Raw genomic sequence first — 24,911 nt, 5'->3', positions numbered from 1 at the left:
ACCATGATTGATTGATTCTAATATAAGTTGATCTAACGTAAAATGTCTATGATGGACTCCGTGCACAGATGGCAATGATGGCGACTGCTGGATCCCTCCCCACGAATCATCGTGACGGTCATGATATCCTACTGCACGTTCTCGGGACCGATCTTGGCTCATATCAGACGACCCATGCCAATAATAGACTTCGCCTCCCTGGGTCAGAGTCCAGGCGTTTGAATGACCCGCTATGTACAAGGGGGGTATATTTTCCTTAGCGAGTGGCAATGTGTCGCTGGAAGAAGATCCCCGCCGCCAGTTTCCGTCCGTGCTGGCCCCAGACGGACCGACAAGGCACAATCTGCCCCGGCCAGGTGGATGACAGCGGCTGGGAGGTATAGAGAACGGCGTGTTGGCCGTCGGATTCGGAGAAGGTTTCCAGCACCCCTTGCAGACATTTCTCCAGCTCCGCGCCGTGGTCGATTTCGATCCCTGTATAGCGCAGACCGTGGGACGTGGTCGTGTCGGTCTGGCGTCCGTGGTCGCAGTCCTGAGCGGCCATCTTCAATCCGTTGCATTGGCAGCCTAGACCCTGCCATTCGATGTCGCTCCCGCGCGGCAGTTGCTCGACCTGGACGGCGAGGAACGGCGGAACCAGGACGTCCGACTCGACGAGCGTGAAGTCGGGGAGCGTAGGGTCTTCCGTCTCCGTTTGCTCGGGCGCTCGACGGCCATACTTGATGTCCCACGCGTCCAGCGTCGGCTCTTCCTCGTCCGCGTCGTCGTCGCATGGGGGACGGTGCATGGCGGCCCACGACCGCCATGCCATCTTCACCTTAGTTTCGATGTTCTCGCTCCCGGTCACGAAAGCCACCGTTCCCAACCACCAGGTCGCCTGCACGGCTGCCCCAATGCGCCACAGATGCTGCAGCGACAACACAGTTCGCAGGGCATACCCCTCGGCCCACGGCTTCTCCAACCCGGCCACTTCCATAGACGCCGGCTCCAGCGGGATCTGGCCGGCGATGTAGACGAGGCGCTCTGCGCCCTGTAGCGGGATGGACAGGGCCTGCGAATACGGGCCGATGTTCGCTGGGGCCCAGTACGACCGCGACTGCACATGGAGGCCGAGTCGTATATCTCTCGCGCCCAGGTCCACCACCAGCGACACCATGACCTGGACGCCGTGCGGTAGTCGGTCTCCGCACGCGACCGTAGCTCTCGCGGGGGGGTTGGGCTTGTCGAACAGGGAGTTGTAGACGGCGTTCATGCCGGGGAAGTCGGCCATGTCGCGCAGCAGGACCGTCGTAAAGACGATATCCGAGGGGGTTCTCGTCTCGCCTAGTAGCGCACGTATCTTGGTGGCGATCGCGTCCATCTGCTCGCCGGCGCCAGGACCAGCCTCGGGCGCAGTGACGTTGGAAATCGTCCACGTTGTGTTGTCCCTTGCCTGGGAGACCTCCGGCACCGCCATGGTGCCAACAATACCCTCCTCCTCCGCGAGCCCCTTCTCCCGAACCCCCTCCAACCCCCCAACACAGCCTCAAACGGCGCATCCAACAAATCCGGCCTCTTCACATTCGCCGGCACAACCCCATCTCCCTCGCCTTCCCCCCTCTCAACAACCCTCGCCCCCCTCAGCCTCAAAAACGCAACACCCCCCTCCCCAACCCCAACCTCCACACCTTCAACCTGAATCTTTCCCCCCCTCCACAAGAACCCCGGCCCATCCATCGCCAAACTCTCATACTCGCCCCCTCACCAAGCACTGCCCCCTCAACTCCTTCCCACCCACAAACCTCCCCATAACACGCTCCAACGACCGCCGCGTCTTCCCCATCCCATCCGCAACATCACCCCACAAGAACCCCTCGTCCAGACCCCCGACGCAACCTTCACAATGCGCGCCTCGCAACCCACGGCTGCCATATCTGACAGAAGCTCCGCCCCGGGAAGAGACGGGTACATCCATAGCCAGGCGAGCGGGGTAAGACGCAGACGGGCGGCGACGTCTTCGATGCGCGTGCGCTGGTAGGTGGAGAGGATGGCGCCGGCGCAGACGGCGTTGGCTTCTGGGTGGGCTTGGAGGATGCGCTTTAGGAGGGGGATGAGGGATTCGGTTTCGTCTTCGTTTGAGTCGGTGGGGGTGTTTGAGCCTGAGTCGGCTGGTTGGGTGGGGGTGGGGTCGTTTGAACGGTAGATGCGCGATGTGTCGACTGCGGAACCGGCGATGGCGCCTCGGTAGAGAGGGATAGAGAGGGCTTTCTCGTAGAGGGGGATGATGCTGTGGCCGATGGTTTGGTACATGAAGCTGTCTATGTCTTCTTCCTCTTGTTCTTGTCCTTGGTCGCCGGATTCGGAGGTGTGAGGGGCATTGGGGGAGGGTGCGGGGTGGAGGTTGGCGAGGGCGACGACATTGTGACCGTTACGGATGCAGTGGAGGATGGAGTAGAGGGAGTCTTTGCCCCCTGAGATGAGGGCGATGACGTTCAACGACATGGTGTTGTGTGGGATGATTGATGGTGGTGGTGGGGGAGTTTGGAAGGGAAATTTTTATCTTATCGTTATCGGGATCCACGGATTGATAGTGTCTATACGGAGTCATTGATGTGACGGCTGCAAGGTCTTTAGGGTCATATCCAGGTTGTGATAGGGCCCTTTCTGTGACAAGTAGAGACTGTTTAAGTGCTTTTCATATGGGCTCATTGATTTAGCCAGAGGTAAACTAGATTAATCAACTTTATCTTGTTATAAGATGCCTCTTCTCACAGATATCAGATGTTTATCCGTGCAAGAGACCATCTTAAGATATTAGTATCTACAGACTACTAGTATCTTATCTATTTAGTTTTCTTCTCTCTACTGGCAAAAGTCCTGGTAGTATACTAGTTATATAATTTCTATCTCATCTAGATCTATTAGATTGAATAGATCAATTAAAGAACTGCACTAGAAGAGATCAAGTACAACAAATCTGTCCTGCAATTTTTTATTATTAACAGTAAAGGGTTAAAACAGCTATGGCTTATATTAGGGAAAAAATAAAAACACTCTGAAGGAGAGGAAAAACGAGGATGTTTGCATATTCTTCAAATCAGAAGCTATCCCAATCTCTCAAAAAAAGAATTATCATCCTCCTACCTGATGAGTGCTAGCATCAGGTAGTCCATGCATCAACAATATTACACTATTTATCTTGACAAACAATAAACCAAGACCCACTCACAGTACATATTCAAGTACCTGAGTCACCCTTCCTGAATCAGGTACTCCGTACAATCAGCACGAGTAGATCAGGAAACCGTATCCACAAACCATCCATGCTCCTCATTATACAGGTTGTACGGGGTCACCCCCGTCAAAACAGGATACTTCTGCTGCTCGTCCGTGATCGTGCAGTTTCCAGTCTTCCGCACGCACTCAGAGATGAAGCTGCCCACATGCTTGCCTTCAAAGTAGGCGCCCTGCAGATAACCGAAGAATTCCTGGCTGGTCGCCTCGCCGGCGAAGAAAAGATTGCCGACGTTCGCGCGCAGATTTTGGTGTCCTTGCAGACTGGTGGATGGGGGCCAGTTCGAGTAGGATCCATACGCCCTGGTGCTGTCAGTGATGATCCTGGGAGATGTGGCGCTGAAACAACATAAACCTACCAAGGAGTTTGTCCCCACCGCTTGTACCAAAGATGGGTCGGCTCGGGGATCGCCGGTCCGTACATGCTTCGTAGGACTTCCATGACTTCAGCCTGGGTCTTTTCGAAAGACTGCGACTCGACTCGGTAAGACTGGTCGTTGACGACCGTCGCGACCATGAGACCCGATCCTTCCAGCACACCCGGAAGGTCAAGGGGTTGGAACTCAGGATAGTAGCCTCGAGTCTCCGGATCGGCATAGATGAGGTACTGCGCATTTTCCCAGAAACGCCACGGGAATTGCATGAAGATCTTGGTGTACGTTCCCAGCTCGAAGCTATGGATAGCGGTTTTCTTCCAAGAAGGAAGCTGGGGATCAAAGTCCACCACGCCCTTCTGGAGGACGCCCAGCGAGAAGGTCATGATCGCGTAATCGGCGTGGATGCAACCTTTGTTCGTCCGCACAGTCACAGAGTCCCGGTTGTAGTCGACGCCGGTGACCTGCGTATTCAGACGCAGACGGCGGTCGTCGTGCGTCAGAAATTCCGCCGCTTCCCTCCGGATGATGTTCGCAAAGCCACGCTGGTCATATACGAACAGATTCTCCTCGGAGAAATAGTCGAAGGTCGCGTTTTCGGCCACCGAGGTATAGATCTGAGAACTCTCACTAGGATTGTAAGCAAACTCGCCATCGAACAACCACCATTCGGCAGTCTGTCGGTAAGAATCATCCTTGGCCGGGTCCCAGCCCTGCAGTCGCAATCCGGCACGGAAGGACCGGTCCTGGATATTGTTCTGCAAGAGAGATCCTGCATCAGTGGTAACTCTATCTAGGGCCTCTTCGTATTCGCGTATCGCATAAGAATAATCCACCGGACCGGTCTGATCATAATAGGTCGTGTTATCCTGGTCCGTTTCCCTGTACGAGTCGTTAGCAATCAGTAATCATCTAATCACCTCGGATCTATACATACAGGGTGATGACGTTGTACTTCTTGGCCTATCGAACGTTGTCAGCTGCACGCAATAACAATTTTTGCGCGGAGTGGTTTACCAGAGTGTAGATGGGATTCTCGGGGCCATCATCCGCGACTGTTCCTTGCACCTGATGTCCGTCAGAAACTAAACACGCTTCGAGCGGGCATATCAAAAGCCTACCCAGTTCGCTCCTGCTTCGACTATATATGGACGGCCCTCTGGTCCGCTACCGAAGGAGACATCATGCATCCGCCCTCCAATGCGATCTTGGTACTCAACCAAGAGAAAGTCGTCAACTCCATTGTCCGAAAGCGATTTCTGTTATGCATTATCAGCATCTAAGACGTGGATATAAGGGGCTGGTGAGGGCGTAGGGCAGGGTAAAGGCAAACTTACAGCAGCTTGCACTCCAGCCACGCCTGCTCCCCTGCAGATTGTCAGTCCTTGTTCAACCCAAGATGCACCATGTAAAGGTTTAATCGTACAGCACAGCAACCTTGGTCCTTTCGCATGTTTCCTGGGCCTGCACAGCTAGTATGGCCGAGCTAAACGCGAGAATACCTGTCAATCGACTCATTATGAGACTGATGTGCTGAGCTGCAGATGTGTCGTGTACTAAAAGCCAGCTGAGACCATCCAGTGCCGACTCGCAGTATGTTTAATATACCTTCCATCTGGACTTGAAATTACTGTCATTACTGGGCTGAAGCAAGGAACCTCGCCCTGGCATTCTCTGTGGTAAGGGGCTTTCTATATTACCAACAGGAATGTACATGCCTCATCCGCCAGAAATGGAGTCAGAAATGTGTTAGAACAGGTACTGACAATCAGACAATAAGGCTGTAAAGCTAGTGAGCTACCTATCAAGTTGAATACCGTTGGCAGGACAATATGAACATTATTTTTATATGTTTGTTATGATGCGGTCCTGTGGAGGAAGGTTTTCCAGCAATGCCAGATTGATGAGAAAGGGATAGAAACATACTTGAACTATGTACCTGGATATATCTCGCTAATGCATCGTGGAAATTGTGGAAGCGAGGCGGTTTTGCGAGAAGACTACGATGCATATTTAATAAGCCTCTTTTGACGCCTCCTGATGCAGCACAATACTGCTTTATTGCAATTTATCAAGCCCATGTAGCAGGGCCTATGCCTCATTCTCGCCGCCATAGCAAATGACTACAAAACATCCAAGTAGCTGAGACATTCTGAGGAATGCTATGAACCGGCAAGATATGTGAACTCCAAGAATTTCCTGATTTACATTCTAACTCGGAAATTCTAACTCCGGCAGGGATATGATGTTATCACAATGGGCAAGGGGACCATATCCCAAGGAGCGGTGACATGCTCAACATATGTCATGAATACTTACTGAGCAGTCTCATGTGTGTTTATACTGAGGCTGCTGTGGGTTAAACAAGAAATCTATGGTCCGCCTGGAATCATCAAGTACATATTAGTTACATATATCTACATTGAATAAGAGGAAATTCTCGGTACCTTATAATAATAATTTGCTGATTAATCTAAAGATAAATAGAGATAGATATTTCTAAGTATATAGAGCTTTGGATTAACAATGCCTGGGTAAATGTTCTCAGACAGGCATGTAGTCTCATATAAACCTGTGTCTGTAGACTAGCAGTGCTTGTCTTGTACTGGTAAAGCAACAGACAGAATCCAGTTTGGCTTTAGTCCAGCACTGCTCTTTTTATCTCTTTATCTAAGTGGAGACTCACAGTCAACTGAGGCCTTGAGACACTGCTATTATACCACTTTTATGATCTCAGCCCTCCAACCTCTGATATTACAACCTAGACCCGCGTGACCTACCTATATAATCTGTGCTATATATCACCCTTTCTTAATCTTGTCCTTCAAGTATTGTTTACACCAATTATAGTATAAATTCTCAGAGTCAGCTGTCTGCGTAGTCTTACAATTATATTGAAGTCTACTACGTTTCCTATTCAATCTCAAAGTTGCTTGCGCAGTTGCTATTGCTGTGCTTTTACTCTTCTTTATTTGTGGTTTTTCTATAGGTTTAACAATATTATACTGCGTAATTAGCAAAATCCATATCAAAGAACTATAAAATCTGTTTACTTTGTTCTAGCTGGCATGATGATTGGATGTTGACTCGTTGGACTTATCTGATCTGTCAATATCAGGATGCAGCCTAGAGAGAGAGTGGCCTTTGAAAGGAAAGCAGCTGGCCTCATCTCTATAGTCAAAAATTTGAATGCACCTACAGAAACCTCCTCCGTTATGTACTGACTGGTGGATAACGATGAATGAGCCTGTTGGGAAAACAGGGAAGAGCGCCACATTCCATATGACAGCGTTTACAGAGAGTATATGTACTAAGAAGATAAAAATATTTGGCACCAAGGGGGAAGTGAAGTCTAATGGTAGGCTAATTACAGTACGAGATTTGGTTTCAGGAGGGACAAGGAAGGTTCGCCCGCCGATGAGTACATTGGGGACATATTAGGGGAGGTTTTGGTCTTATGTCTCAGGATGCAGCTTATTCTTGCAACTGATGCGGTTAAGAAAGAACAGGTGGAGCTGGATCGCGCGCGGATCGAGTTTATCGGATGCACAGCGGCGGAGCAGGCTCGAAAAACAATATAGATTCCTGATCGGGGGGGGGAGATGGTGGGGAGAAAAGGTGTCAACGTTGGGACAGCTTAGGTCTGCCTTGTTCATGCTATAATACACCTCACATCGATGTTGTTGGTGCTTTCAATGTGCCCTGCTTCCAGTCCAGGTAGAACACCCGCGACATTAGATCTACATGACCTCCGAGCCCTAAGGCCTCCTCCAATTTTCGCGATGAGTTGTTTGACCTTGATTTAGTCGGCCAATAACCCAAACGGCAGACAGCAAATACCTTGACTGTTACCCTAAGATCTTGACTGTCCAGAATTTGTAACAAAGAGCCAAAGAAATCTTGAGAGACTTCAAAGCCAAGATGCTCAACCCCATCCAGGACCATGTATATTGTTTGTCCCAGGGGAATCTTTTGCAAACTGGTTTCGAGGATTTGAAACATGAAATCAATCAATTCGTCAGGCTCAGAAGGTGGGTCCTTACATGCACCGCAAATATCGCCAAACCGCTTTATGCACAGTTGTATGTCCTGTTCCAACAGCTGTATTATTATACTTCTCAGCATCAGTATAGCGCCACTATCTGGTCGTTGAGCCCTGTCAATGCAATGGAAAATAACATGAAGCCCCTCAATTTTCTTAACGTGCTCATAAAACTCAATCGTGACGGGTGACAGCCAGCAGAGCCGTCTCTCGTCGTATAGGTCATAGTTATCACCTTCGAGGAGAAGGAGGCTAGACGACTCGCTGTTTACCCATTCGTCATATGCAGGGCGTTGCGAGACCGTCTCAAGGTTGACCTGCTCCAGCGGTGGGCCCCTTCTCACGGTCCCAGTTTTGGATTTGCCTCTTGCAAACATGCCGCTGAACATTCCTTTGCTGTGTTGAAGCATATCTTCGGCGCTGAGATCTGATGGGACATTGAATAGCTTTCTGACTTCCGCTATGCGATTTTCATGGTGTTCCGCCTGGCAGATGTTTGCCTGGATAGTAGAACTTATCTCAGAGATTCTGGCATGTTGGAGAACAAGTAACCCCTGCATCAAATCCGCGATGCTCTCCTTGATTTCGTCCGCATATTTCTTTGCGTCAAGCTGGGGTGGTCTAGAAATAGCTCGGAAAAACCTGCGAGCGGACGAGCTGCAATAATATCTGATACTTTGCTGCGCGAAGTCTATTATCTTGATATAAATTTCGAAAATGTGCTTTTGCACGGTTTCATCCCACTTCTCTGCAGAGCTAATCATCTTCAGCCTCGATAGCCAGCAACGGAACGTCTCCAGTGTGTCGGAAATGAAATCCTCGTGCATTTGCTTGTTCTTGGCGATTGTCAAAAGCAAGACAAACGAGCCATAGGCGATAGGACCAGCCTGGGCATCAGCGCCCTTAATAACTTCAACTACCCCGGAGAACACCTGCACAAAATCGTGTATTCGACTGGCTAGCTTTTGGACTTTCGCCCCGACTTGCCGCCTCGTGGAAGTACTCCGAGACACCTGGAAGTCACCTTGCGTTCGCGCGGCAAGTTGTACGATTGTTTGCACCAGTCTCTCCACATTCGACTGGTCGGCCTCCTGCACTTCCCTCAAGAGCTCGGCGTCAATATTTCCGTCGAGGTCACGGTATATTTGACCATCGGTTGAGAGCGAATATTTAGTTGGGACTGTCATCTCGACTGGCTGGATAGGCATAAGTTCGAACAAGGGTCATGAAAAAGATAGCATGGTCTATATAAGATTGCCCGTGCTGAAATAATCCACGTCGGTCCTCTCGCGCCCTAGTGACATGGACACCTGGGCATGGTGGCAGGGCAAAGGTTAAGATACCGTATGTGTCCAAATAAAAAAAAGTACGAATAAACACACTATTTCAAGAGCCTTATTATCTTGGCTATTTTATCCTTGTTCCATCCTCACTTCCCATAGGTTATGCTTAGCCTGGGATGTCCTGTCTGAGCCCCATCTTTGCCTCGCCACGTCAGTCAGGCAGGCGCTACGAGGCTGTGCCTCCCGGCGTTATAGTGCAACCTATCCACGGGGTAGCTATCTGGTTACCAATATAGCCCAGTGAGGCTCGACGATCAGCGTTGGGAATTCGTGTATTAAAATTTTAGGGATTAAAGCGGGTTGATTTGCAGTTATCAAGTAGTGTGTTGAGTGACGTATAGTGTCGGAAATCAGACAGTACATCAAAGTGATCCACGAGTGCTCACAAGTGTCTAGATATCTTTTGTGGTCGAGTGGTACTTTTTCCCACATATAGATAGGCGGCCAAAGTGTATAACTTGTCGTTCGCGGAGTTTGTTGTTTTTACCTTGCACCCTCTGAATCTCAGTCTGTTCATTATTCACCCTAACTTTTCTGTTCACCTAGATAGACAAGACAGAGTCAACACGTCCAAAACATCTGGAAATCGGGAATTTTCAACACATCTCCCAACATGACGACCGATCAACCAGACATCACTCTTGCCACCGAGGAGAAAATTACAGCCTCGGATACCGAGATGGACACGACACACGATACACACCCAACCCAGACCCCTGATAACCCGGAAAGCGGGATCGTGTATCACAGATCGGACGAGATGCTCTCGAGGCTACGGCGTTCGGCGGAGCGCCCGACGATACAATTGGAGTCAACACATGAGTGGCTTTGGGTCACACCGATCGGGCTAGGCTCGAACATGGACTCCTGGGAAATAGTTCTTCGCGATAACAAACTGAGAGACTGCATCGCAAAGGTGATCGCCAAATACAACGGCCACATCGGCAGCAATGTCTGGCAAGAGTCGCGGGTGACGCTGAGCTCGCCGTTCAAGGCGCTTATCTTCAACCATGCCGAGCTGAAGATTGAAGCACAGTCAACCTCACTCGATCCAACCACGCGTGGACGTCTTCAATGTCTACTACAAGTAGTGGAAAAAATACATGATCCCGTGCGGTGGAGAATTCCTAAGTTGGTGGATGACTTGTGGAACTTTCGAATCCAGTATGCCCTCCTGTGGACGCTGTTCAGACCTGGCAGCCTAGTCGTCGGGGCGTGGAATTCAGCGCATGATCTGCAGGTCTTCCAGGTGCATGATACTTCATACAGCTCGAAGGAAAAGACGTTGTATCCGACTGATCACGTCTACGCGAGGAACGAGCTCGTGATCACCGCCTGGATGTGGGATTGGGATGGGAAGAAGATCGTTCGCACGATGTTTGACTTTAGAATCTCCGAGTACTCCGGTGACAAGCCCCCAGCGGAGCTTAAGTGCTATCCAGTCGCGTTCTATGACGGGGAGGGACACAGGGGGTTGGAAGCAATTCGCGGGACGTCAGTGTATCGAGATCGAAGGACAAACTTTCTCCGTTACGCGCTGGATCACCGTCACTTGGGGCTGCAGCGATATTCCGGAGATCTCTATGGAGGAATTTCGGCGTTCCAGTCGAATCGAGAGAAAGCGGACATGGCGGCCATGGGCTTTCGTGCAGCTTTGTGGCCCACCGTGCCACCAAGAGTCGTCAAGGTTCGTATGACGCTGGGTCCGCGAAGTTTCCTGCACTGACTATGATATGTACTCTACTGGGATCAGATCGATGAAGATATTATTCTCGACACGGTGAACTACATGCGGAAGGGCGGCGGTAGTCGAGCTTTAAACATGTTTGAGCCAGTCAGCAGCGCCAAGTTCTGCCACTGTCAATTATGTCTGAATCCTGAGACTAAGAGATGGAGGGATGACACTGAAGCTAAAGTCACTCGTCCTTTCAACTACAATGATCTCCTCCTTCCACCTAGGCTCTTTGGATTCGCCTTGAACTGGAAGGAATGGGGCCAGTTCTTCCTGAACGACATCGAACGGACGGAGCCTGCTGAAATGGGGGAGTTTGAAGGCGAGATGAAGGGCCTTGTACTGCCGGACGAAGTTAGCCAGAATGAGCAACGGCATATCTTCACGATGGTGAGTAACCACTGGCATGTGATGGCGAAGCCACGCGGTCAGCGGATTGCGGACATGATCGGAGGAAAAGGAGAGAGTCTGATTCTTTTATTTCATGGTATGTGATCGGAAAGCGAACCACAGAAGCGACAGTCGTCTGACTCCTTGTAGGTCATAGCGGCACGGGAAAGACGCTCTATGCGGAGTCGTTGGCGAAATCATCTGGTCGACCCCTGTTTAAGGTCGGCACGAGCGATATAGGGCTTAATGCTCCACGGGCGGAACGAACCCTCAAGAATATTTTCGAGCTTGCTGAGGCGTGGAAGGCTGTGCTTCTCATGTATCTGGATCTGTATCCAAATTATCGTCGCCTGGGTGGTTAACATATCGCAGAGACGAAGCCGATGTCCTTCTCGATGCTCGCGGAAGCGCCAACGAGAGCTTGGTTACCAAAAATGCTCTTGTCTCAGGTATCACTCTGCCGCTATATCTCTCCTATGATGCAGCATCATATTAATACCGAATAGTCCTCCTTCGGGAAGTCGAGTACTTCAAAGGAGTCCTCATAATGACCACCAACCGTGTCGTCGCCTTTGACCCCGCCATCCTCTCGCGGATCCATCACGCCGTGAACTTCGGAGAACCCAACTCCGACCAAGAGTATAGAATATGGAAGTTATGGATCGACCGCCTGCACGAGCAAGGATTGTGCGACGATTCCAGCGATCTGCGCAAGTGGGCGAAGGAGACCACGAAAGCATCTCGACGATATATCCTGAGCGGCCGAGAAATCCGCAATGTCTTCATCATGGCGCAGATGCTGGTCGAGAGGCCTAATAGCGATCTAAGAATCAAGAGAGAGCATCTCACGGCCGCGTATAATTATAAGAAGGATTTTCGGACCGACACGGAGCATCTGCGGACCCAGGCTAACCAGCTTCTTGCGGCTCAGAAGAAGTAGGGCGGAAATTTGTAAGTGGAAGATGGAACTATAAATTTGTGCATTTGTTATAAGTTTCTGTGTTTCCAGCACTGTTCATATGCACCCTGTTCTTGTCATATTGATATACCCCTTATGATTGAGGACATGCCAATTGGAATCAACATGACAACCGAACTAATATGTATGACCTCACTCCTACTTTTGGCAGCGGATCCGAGCTACAGCTGGCGCTTGATCTGACTCCGCACCCCTATTGTCTCGCGCAGCAACTCGTAGGGGGGTTTGCTGGATTCTTACAGGGCTCGAAGCAACTTCCTCGCGGTGGCTTGCTTAGTAACTCGTCCACCTCTCCTTCATGGGTGAGGATCTAGCGCATGGTGACCTGGAGGTCTTTACTTTGACTCCACGTGGCCTTCTCTAGACGGGCTTGTAAGAATGCCTGGCCGGAGACCATGTGGGATCTCAGCAGGGTCTTTAGTCCTACACAACGATCAGGAAAAGGTCACCACCCTTATCCATTAACACCCTCCACTGAGTGATAATGCGGCATCATGTGATCATGCTTAGAGCCGTGCGGATGGCTTGGAGCTCGGCTACGTAGACCGTGGACGCGGACTTCATTGCTGGGTTTAAAGCAGGGGACTAGGAACAGAAGCAAAAGCAAAAGCAGGACCCCTCCTAGGCTTTCAATTCGTGAGCACCAGTACCGATACCGGTATCACTAGAGGGACGGCGTTAGGGAGACTGCGAGGATCTTTCTTCTGGTGTTATCCGTTTTGAGGGTCCTACTCCTACCTCCAGTGGTCAATCTAGGGGTAATGGAGATGAGGGCACTACTTATAAGCGTTGTGAAGAGGAGGAGGATATAGCAATCGGAGTAAGAATCTTCATAGACGAGAAGGTCGTGCTGGGGTTGAGGATCCCAGTTTAGCATATTCTGATCCGGTGATGTTTTGTTTTCAGGGTTTATTCAGGAATAAGTAGTTTGTTGTCGGCTTGTCTGTTGGGTATATCGGTCAAACCAAGACCTACCTATATCAATCGCTGGTCATCGTTTTGGCGTAGCGGTCATCTATCTATCCATCTATTAATTCTTTATTCATTCATGTGTATTATGATATACTTCTGTATTCAGAGTCAATGTGTTTATTTATTTATTCAGCTAATACAGCATAAATCGAATGTATGCAGTCAGATACAAAGGAAATAAACCAACAACATAAAAGCAAGGAAATAAGAATAAGGAAATAAAGCTATGCACAGGGTATGAGGCAATCGGCAACAGTTGGCGAAATTAAGAATAAAAGTATACATGTGTCCAGCACAACATCAACATCAGCCACAACAACATCAAGATCAACAGGAAGTGAATCAACAGGAATCGAATCAACAGGGAATCAACAATATTACACCAATAGATAGCAAACAATGCAAATCAGATCAGATCAAACGAGTAGTCAGAATCGAAGGTTCAATCCCTGATCGAAATCAAAATCAAATGTAAAAAAAAAAAGGATGAAAAAAAAAAGGCACCATGCCTCGCCATCAGCTAACCAGCCGTGTCCGACTCCAGAATGCGCCACACAGACACCACCAGATGTCGGTTGTTATGTATGTATGAATGTATGAATGTATCAGTACAACGACCCCATTTTGTCGCTCTATCCTCTGAGGAGCCCCAAGCCGGACGCCAAACCATGACCAAAAGTAGACCGTCCCGTCACCCGGGAGGTCAATTATGCGCAGTATTATGTAGTATGAGGGTACTCCTGGTCACATCGCTTCGTAAAGACAAAGAAAAGAAAAAAGCCACGCCCGATTGGGTTTAGGCGTGCTCCTCGCGCTTGCGCTTCTTGTGCGCGCGGCGGTCGACCGATGGCGTGTCGGACAGGGTGCCGTCCGACTCGCTCGTCGACTTGGTCGCCGCGGCGTTGGCCGCTTCGTATAGCACGTTGCCGAGCGCGTTTGGATCTTGCTCCTCGAAGGTCGGCACGCCGTTCGGGTCGAGCACGCCCATGACGATGGAGCCGCCCGCGTGGGTGCGCGCGTGCTGCGCGAGGTTGTCGCTGCGCGAGAACTTCTTGCCGCACTCGTTGCACTCAAAGGGCTTGTCCTGCGTGTGCAGCGACCGGTAGTGGCGCTTGAGGTGCTCCTGGCGGCGGAAGCGGCGCGAGCACAGCGTGCACACGAAGGTCTTGGACGGGTCCTCCGTCAGGGACTGCTTGCGACCGCGGCGGTTGACCGACACGGGCGCCGACGGGGTCTCGCCCGGGCTGTCGGCGGAGCCCTCGTGGAGGGACGCGTGCGCGGCGGGCGACGCGTCGCCGTGATCGCTGCACGGGGAGCCGTGGCTGGCCGGGGAGTGGGCCTTCTTGGCCAGGGTGGCATCCGCCTCGGACTTCTTGAGGGACTTGCGCGAGGTGGCGCGCTTCTTCGACTTCATGTCGTCGGACTCGACGGCGTTCCCCGGGAGGGTCAGCTCGGGCGCACTGAAGGGCAGGCCCGACTGCAAGAGGTCCTGGTCGTCCAGATCCTCCAGGCCGTGTTCGGTCAGGAACTCCTCGCCATCCAGGGAGTAGGTGCCGACGCGTTGGCGCTTGCCACCCAGGAAGTAGGAGCCGGTGGTGGCGGGGAAGTCGACCAGGCGGTTGACGAACTCGTCCTCGGAGTCGAGGTCGGAGAAGCTGTCAAAGGTGGGCAGGCTGCTCAGGGGGTCTTCGGTCGCGCCGGTGAAGGCCGGGGACGGGTTCTCATGCACGGGCAGGGTCACGGCCTCGCTTCCCAGGACCACCTTGGGCTCCTCGTCATCGCAGGACAGGGTGGGCAGGGCAGGCAGTTCCGCGGGGGCGGCGGGGTGGGTGGCCTCCACGGTCAGCTGGCGGGGATCGCAGAAGTCGGAGCTGGACTGCTCAAGCGGCAGCGACTGCGACTGGGAGATGATGGTCGAGACCGGGGAGGGAGAGGGGGAAAGGGATGGGCAGGAGCTGTGGGTGGACAGGAGCTCCGAACTCTGGCTGGCGGTGAGGGAAGGGGGGTGGATGAAGACTGAAGGGGAGATGTTAGCGCCGATCAATCTGCAGGCGGAGTTGATTTCCGCATTCCTCACACCGAACATGACAGGAGGTATCAAAGATGTGGTAGAAAGAATCAAACTTACCAGGCGTCATCGGGGGCGAGTCACACCGAGTCCAGTCGGCGTTGGCCAGGATCTCGGCGTGAACGTCACCCTCACAACCCTCCTTGACTCCCTCGACCTTCTCAAAGGAAAAGCAATCGTTGAGGGGCGTGTTCAGAGCCCCGTTGATGGAGGAGGGCGGGCTGCTGACGGAGCTGCCCGTGGCGGACAAGGGAGGGGTGGAGGGGAAGTTGTAGTACTCGTGGTTGACGAACCTGGTGTCCAGGGGCATCAGGCCGGGAGAGCCCTGCTGGACAACGATGGTGGGCTTGAGATGGGAGGGCTGGGGGAGGCGATGGGGGTCATGCTCATGGCGCCCCGGAAGGCGTTGGTGGTGGCCATCTGGTGCATGTTCATGACGGGCTGGGCCGAGTAGAGAGGCTGCTGATCAGGGAGGCAGTGAGGTTGCTGGGGCTGGTACTGCTGCTGCACGGGACCATAGTAGTGCATGTCGGAGGGGTGGCTGGTGAACTGTTGCGCTCTGGATTGCGAATCCGCCGTCGGGTAGTAGGCGAACGACGGATGTTGCATGGTATATGTAGAGTCCATTGTGTAGGTTGAACTAAGCGGGTCAGTATTGGATCCCAGGGGGGGTAGACATGGATATCACGAACATTATAATAGTATAAGTCGGGAAACGACGAGAGTAGGAGGCCTACTCTCGAAAGGGAGATATTAAGGGTATAACTGGGGGGGGGGGGATAAGGTGGATGAAAGAGTGTGGGTGTATAAGTATATAGAGGCTATCTCCGGGGCATGAAGTCCACGAGATGGAACCAGACTCGTATAGATGTCTCGTGTTGTCTTCCGTGTGGTATAGAAAGAAGAGTCCCAATCCGAATCAATATGAAACCGAATGATGGAGTATGCGAGAGAGTATGAGAGAATGTGCAGAGAATTAAACTAGTACTAGTAGTGATAATGATTAATGAATGGGGAGGAAACGAGGGTTCCTAAGCAGTGGAAGTAATAAGTCTAAAAGATCGAAAGGGAAGAGAAGGAATGGAAGATGGGAAACAGAAAAAATAAATAAAGGATTGAATGAGGAAGAAAGAGAGAAGCGAAAGATGAAGAGAGAGAAGAGAGAAGAGAAACGTGGGGAAAGAAGAGAGAGAAAGTCAGGAAGAGAGAGAGAGAGAGAACGGAAAGGGCAAGATGGGCAAGAGAGAGACTAGAAGGATGGGAAGAGTGGATAAAAGAGTGATCTGCTGTGGTACAGTACTTTTATTATTTTTATTACTATGATAATTATTGATTTATTATTCTAGGATTATTATTGAGGATTATTATCTAGGAAATATAATAATCTTTTATTATAGAAATATAATTTTATTCTATTTCCTATAATCTAGATACCCCACAATGCCAATCAGCCAGATGGTGTCATCAGGCACAGAGTATATTATTCTGTATGATATATTATTTATTACTCTATGATTTCTTTTCTTATTTGATTCCTTCCCATGACTGAAGATGATATTGGATAGATTGCCTGATGCAACACTCCCAATGTGGGTAGATAGAGACCTACTCCTAGAGGGACAACCAACAAGTCCCCCACGGGAAGAGAAGCGTATCTCACTTGGTTCCAGTCAAGTCCGTCAGTGGATCAGACGGGAGGTGGGGTCAGTTTCATTCGGTCTGTCTCTCGTCTTCCATCATAGGAATAATAATAGTCCATAATGTGCCATACCACACTACACCACCACACCATGTTGACCAGACCAAATCAAATCAATCCAATCAATCCAATAATGCCAACAAAGCAAGAATGCAATGCGATTGGAGAAAAGAAATGGCGTGACGACGCCCATAATCCTGGCCACCAGAAAAAGACGCGCCCACCTCCCCACCACCTCGGCCGGGGAACCCAAAAAGACGCAAGTTGGGTGGGGCCAGAAGAGCACGAGAGACATGGGCATTTGCCAAGGTTGATTAGTATATTACGTTACACTTATTTCTATATTTCATGGTTTTATTATTGTATTTTATTTTCTTTGATTTGTATTCTTTTCTTTTCTTTTATAGAGATAGGATTATCCTGATTTCCTCCCACTCCCCTCTTGCCCAATCGAGTCGCAGGACGACTCTGTCCCAAGAGCCAACCGGACGGGAGTGCGGAGGTGCTCGACTGTGCCCTATCTCGTGCTCTACGTTGCATCACCGAATCTCTACATTAATATATAGGTAATATAGATAATCTAGTATCTAGTAATCTAAGATTGTCTCATGCCATCCACCAAGTAGAAACCCAGAGACAGAAGACTGGTGTGAATGAATCGCCACTATCCACAGTGGCAGTGACCAGACCCGTCAGTTGTCTATCACTCCAACATCCCTAAAATAGGATTCCTGTTTCCACCGGTCTGATTGCCTGACCGGGTCTCCCAAGCCAACCTGTCTGGTCAAACGTCTCGATAGACAGGTAGACACCAAGCCAACAGTTTGTGTGCGGGAAAAAAAGAAAGCATGCAGCACGCATCTGCCAAGACTATACCTAGGTAGGTATTCTGGGTAGATAGTGTGGGATAAACTCAGAAATTAGAAATAATAATCATGATAATGATAGTAATAACAGTGGTAAAAAAAATAAAAATAAAAAGGACAATCCTTCTGAGATATCTGCTTATCAGTAGTAGAGGAACAATGATAGGCTATTGGTGCTGATAGTCAACCTAAGGGAAAGGTGGTAGAATCTGGGAGGAAAGACTGGGACTATCCTAGCATTCGGCCCCACGGTCATCCCGCCCGCTGGTTTAATTTTACTGTTTTCCCACTCTTTACCAACCCTGACCATACCATGCGTATCTATCCTCCTCCCTTCTGGTAAGATCGTCGGTCAAGCCAGTGGACGACTAGCCAACAAGGTGCCAGACTCCAGACTCCATTGTCCAAATCAATTCCCCGGGTTGTTGATCGATGGTTTCCTGCCCCTGGGATTGGCTACTGCCATATGCGGATCGCTTTGGACTTTCCTTCCTTTCTTTCACCAGAATTTGGAGACGAGACGAGACTAGACTAGACTAGACTAAACGAGACTAACTACATGGATCTAAGGACGAGTACCTGGCAGCACGCAGGTACCGGTGGAGCACTGGAGACGTAGCCAAGTGGCAACTCACCAACTGCTTAGCTTGTTCCTGGATGAATCCAATCAACGTTGGATCTGCATCCAGAGCAATCCGTCACCTTCAGGTTACTGCATCCTACTCCGTCATCACTACCATCAGTACGAGTACGGATCCATCCACCATGATCTCACCCTACAGTCCCTATGATTAGGATAGCCCAATTGCCGACCACTAGCCCCGTCCCGCCCGGGACTTGACTCGACTTTCCTCCAGATGAAACGGATTGTCTGCCCTACATCCCGACGAGAGAATAGTCGAGAGGGAAATAGTCCACATAGCGCGAAGTTACCATTCCCGATAGGCAAGTGGCCCATCATGTCGGATTGCGTTGCTTCTGTCAGTGTCCAGTCCAGTGTCCCCAAATCGAATACATCATTTCCGGGGATGGACTCGACGGTTGGCTTGGATTAACGGTGTCAACCACTGCCTAACTCGGCTTGTTTTTTCGGCCTACTGCAGGAACCAACGGATTATATTAATATTTTTGATTTATTTATATAGATACATGCATGATGCATGCATGGATACAAGCACGCCCTTGCTTCGTGAAGTCAGTGGCAATCGTCAGTAGTAGTAGTACTCCATAGTACTCCGTACCCAGGACGGTTACACAGCCATAGACTTCTATCGGAGGTGCATATATTGGGACGCTGCAGGTGTCAGTTCAGATCATGGAAATCCTCCGTGTATTTGTCATGGTTATTATTAACTACGTACTCAGTGGTTCCTTATTTTATTGATGGTTCTGTTATATTCGGTAGTTCTTTCGTTATTTCTGCACACCTTATCTATAGTCTTCGTATTCATCATGATAGATCGTTTCATATTAGCTCCATTATACAGACAACACAGTATCTAGTAGATACTATCTCCGCCGTACTCTAATTCTCTATATACGACCAAACCTTATCTTCCAAACCTTGTTGCCTGACAGGTACGATATACCATGCAAGGGACAGAGAGCTGTCAGATGCTGATCGAACTGACATCACAACCTGACCACCGGTCCACTGGGTCGGAATTGATGACTGGGCTGTCGTAATGTACCACTGGTTGTGCAGGCAAACCATTGTTTGTTATGTTTCTATTTATTCTACCTATTTTATGCTGTAAGATTTCACTGTAGTGTTAGATACAGGCACTGTATTCTTCAACCAAATATTTGAAATAATTCAATAATTTCCCTAATACCAAATGAAGAAGAAGATACAAGTCTCGACGATTCTATAATTATTTGATTATGATCACTCCCATGTTACTCGAAACAGCAGCACCCGAATGTCACCCATCAAACCTGGGCTCCGTACGGTCCTTACCGTACCGGTTAACCCCCATCTAAAGATAGAAACCCATTCACCACTGGTAAGTAATTTCATTCTCGTTCTGGACCGCCATGTCCCCTGGCGCTGTAAATTAGCTGCCTCGATGTCAGGTTGTCTGCGCTGTTCTGGAACGTTTGCAATTTCTACTGGGTAGGTAGGAATGGATATGGAATTGTGGTTAAAACCTGTTTGGGTTTTGGACTAAACAAATTAAAATAGTATAATATTAGATTAATTTGGAAAAGACAGTTGAAACAGTGGGTTTACTATTGAAGATTGAAACAGGAATAATTATAATAATTAAAGTACCAAATACACAATAATCTGACAGACAAGTATAGTATCACCGTTGCCCGCCAAGTCGATTGCCCGTTTGATCAGTTAGGGCTCCGGTCATGATCAACTTAGTCTCCGGGCCGGTCAATCTACATTTCCATCATATCGACCATACCACATCCTAGGCAGACAGGATGGACGAAGGATGAGCTTCGCCTCGAGGAATTGACTGCGGCATCAGGCACCGTCAACCGTCCATCCAACGAACGCCCCTGTCATCGCCACAAAACCGTTGTCGCACAGACTGGTCCGCAACGAGCCAATCCTGTTCCATGATCCGGTGGTGTTGGCTTGGTGGGTGTACGTGTCCAACTGCTGAGCTGACAGGTAGAGTTTGATTTTTCATGGTTTTAATATTATTGAATATAGGTTTGGATTATTGTAAGCGCTTTGTGATCTCGTCGTCTTACGCATTCTATGGACTGGATCATGTTAGGTTACTGTTGGTGTGAATATGTCTACCTAGTACCTACTGAGTACTGATACTAACGAGTCGCTGGATAGTTTCCACCAGCACATCACCTCTGATCTGATTGTCTGGTCGGGTTGGAACGGAGGCTACGGGTTGATATTATATTATATTATGTTATATTATATTATTATTATCTTAATATCATAGTAATAGTTTCTTATTATCATAGTATGAATTTCTTACTATGTCATCAATATTGTACATTCCAAGGAATATCCCTCAACTCAGGAAGAATCCTCCATAAACTAGCACCGACAATCAGGGACTGATGGACCATGATAGACCGATAGACAGGAGACGACAGTGGATATGGAGATATGACGGCGCATCCGGTGACGGGCGGGCGGTACCGTACCGTAGGTAGGTAGTAGTACCTGGGAAGAGGTACATTACCTAGTACTCTTAGTACTCTTACCTAGTACTAAGGAGGTAGTAATAGGTAGAAAAGTCCCTCAAACAGACATCCGTGCGAGGATGAAATTAACCAGACCCTCTCGGACATTCCCCGACGAATGAGATGCTGAAGGATGGGTGTCGTCTGCGGGAACCCGTTGCGGATTTCATCATCTTCTTTTTGTTTCTTATCATACTTGGTATCTATCTGCGTACTTGGTATTTTGGAAGGATGGTGAGTTGATAGTAATACTGCAGAATCTAAATACTACAGTTCATATTCGTAGATAGCATCGAATACTCTATACAACAGAAACACTAATAGTAACGCCACTACTCAGCATCAGCCAGAGTATACGCTCGCATCAGCCACCAGACCACAGTCAGGTCCCAAGACTCTAAGATGCCACTACTACGAGCCCATGCGGATCCAAATCACCCATCGCACATCATGCAACGGTTTTGTTCTTCCACCGTCCGCCGCCTTCGATGCTGCTACTCAAGTAGGAAGGTGCCTCGGGATCGCCTCTAGTTCTCCTAGTTCGCCTAGCAAGGCTATAATAGGGAGTGGGTGGGATGATGGGCAATTTACGACGGGGTCGTGAGAGAACGCTGATCGTGTCGAGACTGTTCTTTGGATCAGTGGTTTGGAACTAGCTTGTTGGCATGACTTGCCGTCGCCACTTGGACTGTCTGTACTCTGGACTGGGTACCTGTTGTACGATGGATGGGTGGCGCAGATCGAACTCTGTCTTTCTTTGTTTTGGTGGATAGAGTTTACTATGCAGTTGCCTCTTTCTATCTATCTGTCTTTTCTGTCTGTCTCTCTGTGTCTCTCTGTGTCCCTTCGTGTCTCTCTGTATGCCCCCCACTATCGGCAGTATCTCGTTATCTTGACAGTCGGTACAGCAGAAACAAACCATTGATAATATTGATAATATTGATAATAGATTCCAAGTGGATCATCCAGCACACCGAATCCTTAATCCCCAATCCAAACAATGGAGAAGCTTGAAGCTCCAAATCCACCCAAGCAAGAAGCAACCCGTCCAGGGTAACCGTCCCAGCGACTGGCCAAGCCGCAGCACCCACTACCCAATAACAATATCACCTAGTACTCCGTAGTAGTAGCATCCATGATAGTAAGTCCCTAGTCATTTACCCTGTTATTTAACCGGACCCATATTTCTTCCTTCTTTCTTTCTCTTATTCTTTTCTTTTTCCCATTACGCCTTACGCCGTACGCCGTACGGCTACGCCAACGCCAGCCAACGCCAACACCAGCTCCATACGCCATACGGAACCTAACTAATAACCCACAGTAGGTACCATCTGAAACCGTCTACGCGTCGTGGAGCCGGCCAATCGGGCCGGCCAAGTGTCTGTGGGCTTCACTCCACCGCAGCAGCCACTGACAGGCGGTGTCTGCGCCTGTAGAGGTGCCACTGCCGGGGATGGTCTAGTCGGTGGAGGTGCGGTTGAAACCATCCGGCGTAAGTGCTTAATAGCGTTCGAAATAGCCAGGTTCTAAACTGTCCTGGTCGGGTGGGTGGTGGGGTCGTTGCCCGTCGGAATTAATATCAGCGATCTCCGGCCCCTCGTGTGGTCACTGGGACTAGGGACTAGGGAAGAGGGAGGAGGGACTAGTTGCTGGGGCGAGAGGCGTTAGAGGGTGCGAAGAAACTTCTACTCGGTTTTCTTCGTTTTCTAGCTTTTCTCTTGCTTTTTCGATTGTCTAGTTTGGGTTGGGTGTTCCTGGTGGACACTGGGAACTACCTAGTGGATGGGAGATGAATAGGGTAGGAGGTGAGGGTTGTTTGTTTTGGTTTACCCGGTTTGAGCAGGTTGTTGTCTCTACTCTGGCCCAGGGCGGTTTTGTAGGATCGGACCAGATTCACTTTCCGTGGAACGGTGCGGGACGCCTCCCGTCGCTTAAGAGTCAGGCAATTCACACATTACTCAGATGATTCTTTTTATATTGCTACTATATTTACAGTATCTTACTATATTTGAATCAACTGAACTGCAATTTAATCATTGATTATGCATTATTATACTACTCTATATAGTTTTTATTACCTGCATACAGAGTAGCACTCTATAAGTACCATCAATACTACTATGCTATCATAAGGCCGTGCGTAAGCCTCGTCTTTGGGTCGGGAGTGGGAAGGGCCCGTCTGCCGACCGTGGTACTCATTCTGCTATCTAGGGACTATCGTTGGTAATAGGTATGGAGGAGTTACTAATACAGTGGGAGAGGAATATGAATCTGTGGAGACAAACCTGTTTCGTGGACGGTAGCGAGCTGGAGCTCTGTTTTGCGGGGACGGCCAGTAACCGGGTCCACTTCGGTAGGTAGAGGTAGTAAGGTACCGCAGGCCTACTGTAGGTCGGTGGTAGTGACTACTCCGTAGTGAGTGGTGATGGGATTGGTTGTGAGTGATTATAGTGATGGCATGTAGATGATAATATAACCATATAGTATACTATACTATAGGTAGTAGTATAATAGTAGATAAAGTTATCAACCGTTGTTGGAAGTCCTCACCGACCAGTCAAGCTACAGTACCTACTACCTAGGTTCCAAGCTACCTAGGTCCATACCACAGTCTACCTAGTCGGGTAGCAGTAGTACCTGTATCCGTAGTAGTAAGTTAGTAAAAAGGATCCAAATACCGGGGAAGAGGGAGGGGAGAAAAAAAAAGAGGGGATCCAGACTTCAAACTCCAGTCCAGGCGATGTGCGTATTCCCCTTTGGGTAAATGATAGGCACCTCCAATCTTCCAAGGTCAGTTCCTCGTGGGGGTCGAGATGAGATAGTCTGATAGTCAGGGCTAGGTCCCCTAGGAGATGGTCCCCGTGGCCAATCACGTCCACTTTTCTTTTTCTTTCTCGTTCATTTCTTTCCCAGAATGTGGATGTCTATCGCTTCCTCGTTTGTGCTACAGGGAAGCTCGTTGGCTGCAGGAAGAGCCGACTAGTCGGGTCGATCACGGCGGAACCTAGGTTGGATGGATTCACGTGCTGATGCTGAGGCTACTGCAGTCTGGTACTAGCATCTGGTATCTACCAATCTATGCTCTTCGTGCTCGTAGTCATCAGGTACCTTGATAGTTGAGTATCGATAGCGGAGTACCACAACTCCGTACCTTACGACACTAACAACCGGGACTTCTCTCCAGGTCCGTCGAGCAATGAAATGCCGACTGGAAGTGGGCGTGATCCATCGATGATCTTAGTTGGATTAGTGTACATTACACCGTCTCTGACTAAGTGTGGGAGACTGACCGTACTTTTCGAGCGTACCCGGTACCTACTAGATAGTAGATAGTAGATAGGATAGTTATGTCTCTTCACCGTCTATCTCGAAGAGTTCCAGAATTGAGAATGAGACCAGCTCACCGACAACTTGACCGCCCAATTCATTCCTAAGTCCTATACACTAAGAAGAGTCGTACAGTTGATATCCGCTTACTCGACATAGTAAATACGAATACAGACATGCTGATAGTCTGATAGTCTGGTTCAATCCCCGCTGCAGGAACCAAACATCCCAGTCGAAATGCGGAGAAGGAACTCATCCCCGGCTTTCAGATGTTAGACCGAGGCTGCACACATGGTTCTTACTTGTCTTTACTTGACCATGATTGAATATTATCATAATCATATGAAATTATCATGATAATCATGATGATGATAATCCTACACTGAGTGGCACTGACTCGAAGGGCTCACCGGTGGTCCCCGATCCCATCATCGCATTGCCAATCAGTCCAACAGATGGCATCAACCTTTTTTCCAATCGAATAAAAAAGCCAGCAAAATTCGAAAGGAAAGAGAAAAGAAAGAGAAAAGACACAAAAAAGAAATCCACCTCGTTCTCTATCCTTCCAATGCATGAATCGCTCCCGAGTCCACCATCCACCACACCACATCAAGCCACGATCACACCAGATATGATACATTGAAGCTGAACCATGGACCAGACCAGCCTCCTAGATTC

The 24,911-nt window shown here is 49.4% G+C and overlaps 6 protein-coding genes across 6 annotated transcripts; 2 read left to right on the top strand and 4 right to left on the bottom strand.

Annotated features, from left to right (window-relative positions):
- Window positions 1-5: 5 nt before the first annotated feature.
- Window positions 6-2,481, bottom strand: P168DRAFT_307610 (diphthine--ammonia ligase family protein; the record flags this gene model as incomplete). The annotated part of the gene is made up of 2 exons (XM_024839124.1): window positions 6-1,524; window positions 1,782-2,481. The coding sequence occupies 2 exons, from the start codon at window positions 2,479-2,481 to the stop codon at window positions 257-259; spliced, it is 1,968 nt and encodes a 655-aa protein (XP_024688883.1). The 3' UTR covers window positions 6-256.
- Window positions 2,482-3,275: 794 nt separating this feature from the next.
- Window positions 3,276-5,165, bottom strand: P168DRAFT_244178 (amine oxidase; the record flags this gene model as incomplete). Its single annotated transcript, XM_024833915.1, has 6 exons — window positions 3,276-3,576; window positions 3,633-4,516; window positions 4,620-4,715; window positions 4,769-4,906; window positions 4,985-5,015; window positions 5,074-5,165. The coding sequence occupies 6 exons, from the start codon at window positions 5,163-5,165 to the stop codon at window positions 3,276-3,278; spliced, it is 1,542 nt and encodes a 513-aa protein (XP_024688882.1).
- A 2,151-nt stretch (window positions 5,166-7,316) lies between these two features.
- On the bottom strand, window positions 7,317-8,876 carry P168DRAFT_307609 (uncharacterized protein; the record flags this gene model as incomplete). Its single annotated transcript, XM_024839123.1, has 1 exon — window positions 7,317-8,876. The coding sequence occupies one exon, from the start codon at window positions 8,874-8,876 to the stop codon at window positions 7,317-7,319; it is 1,560 nt and encodes a 519-aa protein (XP_024688881.1).
- A 769-nt stretch (window positions 8,877-9,645) lies between these two features.
- On the top strand, window positions 9,646-12,094 carry P168DRAFT_322345 (ATP-binding protein; the record flags this gene model as incomplete). Its single annotated transcript, XM_024840561.1, has 5 exons — window positions 9,646-10,719; window positions 10,786-11,251; window positions 11,305-11,473; window positions 11,527-11,603; window positions 11,661-12,094. 5 exons carry the CDS (start codon window positions 9,646-9,648, stop codon window positions 12,092-12,094), a joined length of 2,220 nt encoding a protein of 739 aa, XP_024688880.1.
- A 1,807-nt stretch (window positions 12,095-13,901) lies between these two features.
- sebA (putative C2H2 transcription factor (Seb1)) lies at window positions 13,902-15,800 on the bottom strand (the record flags this gene model as incomplete). Its single annotated transcript, XM_024838388.1, has 3 exons — window positions 13,902-15,121; window positions 15,234-15,466; window positions 15,511-15,800. The coding sequence occupies 3 exons, from the start codon at window positions 15,798-15,800 to the stop codon at window positions 13,902-13,904; spliced, it is 1,743 nt and encodes a 580-aa protein (XP_024688879.1).
- Window positions 15,801-21,599: 5,799 nt separating this feature from the next.
- Window positions 21,600-22,122, top strand: P168DRAFT_75545 (uncharacterized protein). The gene is made up of 2 exons (XM_024842136.1): window positions 21,600-21,764; window positions 21,856-22,122. Exons 1-2 carry the CDS (start codon window positions 21,688-21,690, stop codon window positions 22,028-22,030), a joined length of 252 nt encoding a protein of 83 aa, XP_024688878.1. The 5' UTR covers window positions 21,600-21,687; the 3' UTR covers window positions 22,031-22,122.
- Window positions 22,123-24,911: the final 2,789 nt, after the last annotated feature.

Source organism: Aspergillus campestris (assembly GCF_002847485.1).
Source record: "Aspergillus campestris IBT 28561 chromosome Unknown P168scaffold_15, whole genome shotgun sequence".
NCBI lineage: Eukaryota > Fungi > Ascomycota > Eurotiomycetes > Eurotiales > Aspergillaceae > Aspergillus > Aspergillus campestris.
Note: the sequence above shows the minus strand (reverse complement) of the source record. Positions and strands in the feature narration are given on the sequence as shown.